Source organism: Populus alba, chromosome 6, assembly GCF_005239225.2.
Source record: "Populus alba chromosome 6, ASM523922v2, whole genome shotgun sequence".
In the NCBI taxonomy this organism is placed as follows: Eukaryota; Viridiplantae; Streptophyta; class Magnoliopsida; order Malpighiales; family Salicaceae; genus Populus; species Populus alba.
In genome coordinates this window covers 22,488,183-22,496,699 of record NC_133289.1, presented here as the reverse complement: position 1 = coordinate 22,496,699, position 8,517 = coordinate 22,488,183, and the positions used below count along the sequence as shown (strand labels likewise).

Genomic DNA, 8,517 nt, shown 5'->3' with positions numbered 1-8,517 from the left:
TTTTTCCCATGTTGACACAATACATAAATTTATTTCCTAAACTAACTCGATTCAAAGAATAATTCTAGCTCTAACACAGAAGCACGCAACAAACAGTGGTTGAGCATGCCATAATTGCACAGCATATAAGTTGCGTATTTACTATACGCGCCACACATGTAGTACCCGTGACCTGTAAAGAAAAGCTGGGTGTCCTTCAAATTAATACCCTTTCACCATCATAACCTCTCTCTCGCATTCATTATTAGGGTTGAATCACCCTACCGTCTGCTTCAACAATCAACTATGGGGAGGAAGTGATCGAATCTATTGGCTGCTGTCAACATCAAAGGGAAGAAGGAAATGGGTCTGTGGGTTGATTTGTAGCTTCGAGTTGTAGCTACTGTGTAGACTAGTTCAAATGGGTCTCTTGCTGTTGTGAAGAGGAGACACCGACTGTAGATGGAGGAGAAGAGGCAGCATTGTTAATAGTGGTTGGGAGCGGCATTGCTGGTTCGGTGAAATAGTCTTGAATGTCTTTTTTTTCTTTCAAATAGTTGGTATAAAGGAGGGAGAACTGTAACTTAGTCTGGGTTAAATGAGGATGAGGTTACTGTGTCGAGCTTAGGTTAGTGAAAGGGGTGGTTGTTGCTGAATGGGTTGGCGGGTCTCATCTGGCTAGGTGGCTGAGATGAGCGGCGGGGCGGAGAAAAGGAAAACCACATCGGGTTTTGATGGTGGTCTGTGTACAATCAAATGCACTACATCAGCACAATGGGCAAACTTTTCATGTAGAACTGAAAACTAGAGATTTTAATGGTCGCACATGCACAACAAGTGGCCGTGCATATACCAAATGCATGACGACCTCTTTTCCTAGTTTAAGAAATAAGTTTATCCACTATGATGCTAACATGGGAAAACACTCTTGTACACACCCATATGGACATAGCCATCAGCCACGTTGATTTCTGATTTATTGTGATGACAGAAGATACATAAAACATAGCATATATCAGCTACACCTTTGGAGAGGGAAAAAAAAAAATGATTAGCAAGTGGCAATCGTAGAACCATGCCAACAGGCTCATACTGGGCCTAGCCTTGCTTGGCCTTGTTTCTGGGTACAAAACACACGGGCCTCAAACATTATCGAAAGAGGTCATAAATCTTCTACAAATAGTACATAAAAGTAAAAGACGGTACTTTTTATTGCAGGTAACCATGAAATGGAAGTTAAATAGCAGAGTTGTGCATGATTATTGGAAAAAGTGTCAGTAAGAGACTCGTAACACCATTTAACCACCACCACCACAAAATAATTGCAAGAACTTACCAAGAAGAGACAATCCATCTCACCTTCAGCAACCCGAACATTCTAAATAAACTTTCAACAAGATTTACTTCAACAAGAAATGGAAAAATGGGGGGAGCTGAGAAACTCAAGGAAGGGTGCGCTGGTAAAGTGGCAGAGCTCCCAAAGCCTCACGTTCTGCTCTCTCCCTCTTCACCTACAAATCATGATCAAATAATTCATTTTAACACAGCTTGTGAAGCAGGTTTAAGTTAATTGAAGTCGGATATTCTTTAATAACATCTTCAATTCAACAACTAATTAGTTCTTGTTTTGTGGTAAAAAAAAAAAAAAAACTGAATCTAATTACATTCCCCAAAGCAAAACAGAGTATGAACGCATTTGAATTTCGCATGTATCCTTGACAATGCTTCCCGTGTACTTGCATGCACCTTATTTTTTCATAAATTTATCACCAAGCCCCCTCATCCCCTTCCCCTGGGAAAGCAGACCATAGTGCCATCGGTAGCTAAAAGCTAATTTATCAAGACAATGCCCATTTAAATTTTGGATCCAAAAAATTCTCATGAGAGAAAAGTAGGATATAAATCCATAATAGTGAAACAAAATGTTTTGTCGTCAATGATATCAGGCTTATTCGTAAATTTGATCTAAAAATTGAGCGACTGATTTCCATTATGATGAAAGCAATGCCAAAATCTGGGATGATTAAACAGAATCTGTCATAAACAATCCAAATCTTGACAGATGATGTAACATAAACATCAATCACCATGATCCATCCAGTATGAAAGCAAAAACATTTTCCTAACTGAAATGACTATAAGCAATAAAAGTAAAAGGAAAAGCCAACACATGTGACATCATACAGGTAGGTCAAAGCAGCAGCCTGGGCACCAAAATTTATCAAAGAACAAGTCCTTCAATATCAGAGGTGATGACAACAAATTGAATGAAGCTAGACCTACAGATGAAAGACTAAAATGGTAGCTTGCTTCTAAATTTAGGTAAATCCAATTATCCGAGAAATTCACGCTAAACTCGAGACAATTTTCTGGACATTCCTAATTTATGCAATTTTAGATAACCTCCACACACCTTGCAGATCAAATTCTCTTTTTTGTTACTTTTTTAGTTAAAAAGTCAATAAAGCGGGAGATGAATTAGTTTTAATGCGGCAAGAAAACAATAATAAACACATCAATTATGAAATAAATCCACCTAGATAAACCAGAGAATCTGTTTGCAGAATGATGCAAATAGCTGATTAAGCACTCTGAAAGGAAGCATGGCACTTTCGGGCACCTATAACCAGTAAGCCACTTCTACCAACTAAATGATCCAGCCTGTAAAAGGTCATGTCCAATACCAGTACCCAATAATAGATAAATTATTTACATGGAAGGTACATGAAATCATGACAATTCTTTTGCACAAAAACTTTACCTAATATTTTCACTGGTTCTAGACTTTAACAGAGTTGCCACCATGATTAACTATATATGTTGTAGATTCACAAAGACAGCATATCTAACTATGGCCATGCCCAAATTTTTGGGACTTGCAAGGCTCAAAACCTTATGAATGTCCATCTTGTTCATGTGATCATGTCACACAGCATTGTGTTGCGAGCATGAGAATTTCAAAAGAAGAATAAATGCATCCTAAATTTTATTTTGGTATGAATATAGAATAAGCAGATTATTGCTGTAAAGATAATGATAATGTCCTTGTAGTGTGAAATCTTTGAATCAAAGAACTGACACAACCAAAAGACTAATATGGATTGTTGCAGCAACATGCGAAATGCACAAAACACATGGCAGCATGCTTTTAAGTACTAAACCATCTGTTTGTAATTGTAAGTGACATGGAGATCAGAGAGCAGCCAGAGCATTTTTATTTTTTTTTGGAAAAACAACAGGAAAGTGACACAAGGCTGTTGTTTTATGTAGTATGTAAGAAATCCCAATTCAATAGAGTTCCCCAACAGGATCATACGGTGAAAATGAAAACAACATTTACCAATCTAGCTTACTACTTGGTACCCTAAACAAAACAAAGTAAAAGCACAGAGTTATTATAAGGTGCTCCAGGAGCACTACTAGTCTACTCAAATAAAACTGAGATCCACCATGAAAACCCCTTATAAATCACAAGTAAAGGAGTATTGCTATGGGAGTAGTAATAACTCCTAAAAGCCACAAGCAAAAGTATAAGGATGTGAATTAGCTGCAATTTATCAACAGCAGGCATAAATAATTCATGTTGGGTATATGCATATGCCAAAAACATGTAAAAGAAAAAAAAAGGTGTAACTGACTCTGAAATCTGCAGCTATAGATGGAACAAAGAGAAATGTATACAAAAGGAATCAGTTTTTGAACGAAAAAAATATAAAAACTTACAAAAGCCAGCATTTCTTGCAGGTAGCTCCTGAACGGTGTCTGCATTGCCTACAAAAGCACAATGAAAACATACAGAACCCCCTTAAGAAATCAAAGAACATGTATTGCATAACAAAAAAACCAAAACAACAAAAATAGCGAATACATTGAGCATCCATAACCCAACACATACACCCACACCACATGTTATTATTTAGAGCCCGTTTGTTTTTGCGTTTTAAAAGCGTTTTCAAAAAAAAAAAATTTATTTTTTATTTTTTTCTTTGTTTCAAATTATTATTTATTTTTGAGTTTTCAGATCAAATTTTCATCTGCTGATGTGAAAAATAAAAAATAAAAATTATTTCAATATATTTACAAGCCAAAAACACTTTAAAAAACATATCAAAAAAACAACCACTACCACAATATCAATCGAGCTTTTAATCAAGCCCGAACATCATGCACACACGTTCAACAACAGAAACAGGAATCTAAAAATAAGTCTGAATTCTATAAGATGCAGAATAGTCTAATAAAAATACAACTTGTTTTTAATTAAAAAATAAAAATCCATAAAATTATAAAACCCAAGAACAAATATAAATTTCTTTCGAGTAACACAAATGTAAGTAATTTAGTAATAAAAAAAAAATTACCTGAAGGTCCTCAGGAAGATACTCGTGCTTCATTGAGAGGTCTATGGCACGCTTCAGACGCTGATGACGAGCGTCAACGATTTCTCTCGGGAGGCGATTAAGGGCCACCTTGATATCCACTTCGTAATAAGGGTCGTACAGATCATCGTATCGGAGCCCTAATTAAATCGATTTCAATAAAATACAAATGATAAAAGAAAATAATTAGGGTTTTGAAAAAAGAGCAGCAAAGAAACAGACCGTATCTGCGGAGGCGGGAGGAGAGAGTTTTCATGTGTTGTTTGGCCAACCAGTTCTTTCTTGGATCTATGAATGATTGCAAAAACGACGCCATTTTTGGAAGTTCTGTCTCCCTCTCTCTCTCACTCCCTTTTTCAGTGCTCGCTTCAGACTAGTCTGCCTGGCTATTCTCTCCTCTTCTTTTCATCAATTTCTTTTCATGGGCTTTTCTGGAAGAATTGGGTAGTTTGTTGGAGATATTTTAGGACCAATATCTGATGTAATATTGGGCTACATGGGCTCAATAAAAAACGCCTTGGACTTACTGTGTGGTTAGTTGGGCTACATTTCTTTGTTTTCGGGCTAAAGGATCAGGCATCTATCTAATTCATTTCTCTTATTGTTATTATTATTATTATGCTGTTGTTGTTATTTATTTTCAAGAGAATATATAAAAAAATATTTTTTTTATAAATTGAATCAATTTTTATAACGTGCGCTCATATATATTTGGATTTTATGAAGCAGTGCTCGATTCCCTATCATTATCATATTTATTAAACTTAATTTGGGATTGAGATTGGTTAACTTCAAAAAATTAAAAAAATATCTTTAAGATTTTAATATTTTATATGAAAATTTTAATAAATAATTCATGTAAATTTAATTTTTATATATTATAAAAATTTAAATTTAAAATATTATTTTATCCCAAAAAATATATTACCTTCCTCTTTTAAGTTGAAGTATTTAAACTATTTTTTTTTTTATCTCAAAAACAAATATAATGAATTTTGATATGATTTTGTAATCAATAAAAAAAAATAGACTCGAGCATATAAGATTGAGTTCAATAAGAAGAAAACCTAGAATTGTCGCAATGCTTATGCTTTACTTAAAAAAGGTTGAGACTATAAATTCATAAATTATTGTTTTTGGTTTATTATAAAAAAAAATATAAACATAAAGAAAAATAACCTCATTCTAGTTATGTCACGTCACTCAATTTTTAGATTATATCGGGTCACCTAGTTTTCCAGTTAATCTGGTAAGTTGTTTGATTTTTGAGTTTTACCAAGTTAATTGCAAGGTTTAGTTTTGACTAGTTCAAACCCATCAAGATCTTAAATTCCAGATTAACCCACCAAGTCAGACTAGACTTAATAATTATGACCATAATATCATAAATTTATTTTTTATTATTTAGATTTTCTTGTTTTTCAGAAAAAGAAGAAAAAAGAGGCGAGAACTTTTTTTTTTTTTTCAATGATATATTCATGAAAATAAATATTTTAAACGTTGATATCATAATTTAAACTAAAAAAACAAACTCTTTCAATCACCACTATTGTTAAAGTTGAGATGAGAGCAGGATTTGTTGTTTTAAACTACGTTTATCTATAAAAAAATATATATATACAGAAATGATGCTTTTTATGTGGCTAACCACAATTTGAAATATGATTTCATGATTAACTGTAATTTAAAATGTGGTTCGCTGCAGGGCTGGTTGGCAGGGCCCGGGCCCGATAAAATATTTTTTTCTTTTTTTCCCCCTTAAATTATTTTAAATTTTAACCCTAGAATTAGCAGATTGTAACTTTTGGCTTTTCATATATATATTTTTTTTAATTAGGCCCTCCAAAACCCCATGTCCTGGCTCTTCACTGCACCGACAAAAACAGACTAACTAGGGCGACCATAAATTCATAAATTATTGTTTTTTATTTATTATATAAAAAAAATATAAACATAAAAAAAAATGATCTCACTTTGGTTACGTCGGGTCACTAAATTTTTAGATTATATTGAGTCACCTGGTTTTCCAGTTAATCTGATAGGTCGTTTGTTTTTCCCTATTATTATTATATTTATTAAACTTAATTTGGGATTGAGGTTGGTTAACTTGACAAGGTTAAAAAATATATCTTTAAGATTTTAATATTTTATATAAAAATTTTAAAAAATAATTCATGTAAATTTAAGTTATATGTATATTATAAAAATTAAATTTAAAATATTATTTTATTCCAAAAAATATACTACCTTCTTCTTTTAAGTTGAAGTATTTAAACCTTTTTTTTTTTTTATCTCAAACACAATTTTCTTCTTTGGAACAGAATATATATATATATATATATATATATATATATATATATAGGCTTTCATATTTCATGTTAAACAAAAACTTTCTTCAAGTATTTATATAATGAATTTTGATATAGTTTGTAACCAATAAAAAAAAATAGTAGACTTAAGCATATAAAATTGAGTTCAATAAGAGGAAAATCTAGAATTGTCACAATGCCTATGCTTTACTTAAAAAAAGATTGAGACTATAAATTCATAATTTGTTTTTTATTTATTATATAAAAAAATATAAACATAAAAAAAAATGATCTCACTTTAGTTATGTCGGGTCACCAAATTTTTAGATTATATTGGGTCACCCGATTTTCCAATTAATCTGGTAGGTCGTTTGTTTTTCCCTATCATTATAACATTTATTAAACTTAATTTGGGATTGAGGTTGGTTAACTTGAAAAAATTAAAAAATATATCTTCAAGATTTTAATATTTTATATGAAAATTTTAAAAAATAATTCATGTAAATTTAAATTATATATATTTATAAAAAATTAAATTTAAAATATTATTTTATCCCAAAAGATATACTATCTTCTTCTTTTAAGTTGAAGTATTTAAATCAATTTTTTTTTATCTCAAACATAATTTTCTTATTTGGAACATAATATATATATATATATATATAGAAGCTTTCAAATTTCATATTAAAAAAAAAATAGTAGACTCAAGCATATGAGATTGAGTTCAATAAGAGGAAAACCTAGAATTGTTGCCATGCCTATGCTTTACTTAAAAAAAAGGTCGAGACTATAAATTCATAAATTATTGTTTTTGGTTTATTATAAAAAAATATAAACATAAAGAAAAATGATCACACTTGGTCATTAAATTTTTAGATTATATCGGGTTACCTAGTTTTACAATTAATTTAGTAGGTTATTTGTTTTTTGAGTTTTACCAAGTTAATTGTAAGGTTTAGTTTTGACTACTTCAAACCCGCCAAGATCTTAAATTTCAAATTAACCCGCTAGGCTAGACTAGACTTAATAATTATGACCATAATATCATAAATTTATTTTTTATTATTTAGATTTTCTTATTTTTCAAAAAATGAAGAAGAAAGAGATGAGAACATTTTTTGTTTGTTTCAATGATATATTCATGAAAATAAATTATTTTAAACGTTGATATCATAATTTAAACTAAAAAAAACAAACTGTTTCAATAACCAGTATTGTTAAAGTTGAGATGAGAGCAGGATTTGTTGTTTTAAACTACGTTTATCTATAAAAAAATATATATATATACAGAAATGATGCTTTTTATGTGGCTAACCACAATTTGAAATATGATTTCATGATTAACTGTAATTTAAAATGTGGTTCGCTGCAGGGCTGGTTGGCAGGGCCCGGGCCCGATAAAATATTTTTTTCTTTCCCCCCCCTTAAATTATTTTAAATTTTAACCCTAGAATTAGCAGATTTTAACTTTTGGCTTTTCATATATATATATTTTTAATTAGGCCCTCCAAAACCCAATGTCCTGGCTCTGCACTGCACCGACAAAAACAGACTAACTAGGGCGACCATAATCATTAATCACAACCTCATGTGCACGTGAGAGAGACAACATAAAAAACTTTCCGTTTCTAACTGGTCTCTCTTCACTGTAACATGAACAAAGATTGTGATGGGCCAATAACAAATCGATACCATTCCCTTCTAAAGGAAAAATAAAATGAACAGATACCAGAAGTCCTGCAAGATTCTTCTTCTTCTTCGTTGATGGATAGAATTGCAAGATTCTTCTGACAAACAGCTGCACATGTAAGAATCCTTAACCACTACAATCTGACATGCAAAATGGGACA

The 8,517-nt window shown here is 31.6% G+C and overlaps 1 protein-coding gene across 1 annotated transcript; it reads right to left on the bottom strand.

Annotated features, from left to right (window-relative positions):
* Nucleotides 1–1,166: 1,166 nt before the first annotated feature.
* Nucleotides 1,167–4,756, bottom strand: LOC118050313 (cytochrome b-c1 complex subunit 7-2, mitochondrial). Its single transcript, XM_035060631.2, has 4 exons — nucleotides 4,581–4,756; nucleotides 4,341–4,498; nucleotides 3,703–3,750; nucleotides 1,167–1,490 (listed from the first exon to the last, which is right to left on the bottom strand). The coding sequence occupies exons 1-4, from the start codon at nucleotides 4,672–4,674 to the stop codon at nucleotides 1,422–1,424; spliced, it is 369 nt and encodes a 122-aa protein (XP_034916522.1). The 5' UTR covers nucleotides 4,675–4,756; the 3' UTR covers nucleotides 1,167–1,421.
* Nucleotides 4,757–8,517: the final 3,761 nt, after the last annotated feature.

Bases quoted from the DNA above. Each gene is read 5' to 3' on its own strand.
- LOC118050313 (XM_035060631.2), bottom strand. From the start codon at position 4,674: ATGGCGTCGTTTTTGCAATCATTCATAGATCCAAGAAAGAACTGGTTG. The intron at 4,499-4,580 runs GTCTGTTTCTTT...CGATTTAATTAG, and splicing joins CTCCCGCCTCCGCAGATACG to GGCTCCGATACGATGATCTG. The intron at 1,491-3,702 runs GTAAGTTTTTAT...CATGATTTGTAG, and splicing joins TGCAAGAAATGCTGGCTTTT to GTGAAGAGGGAGAGAGCAGA.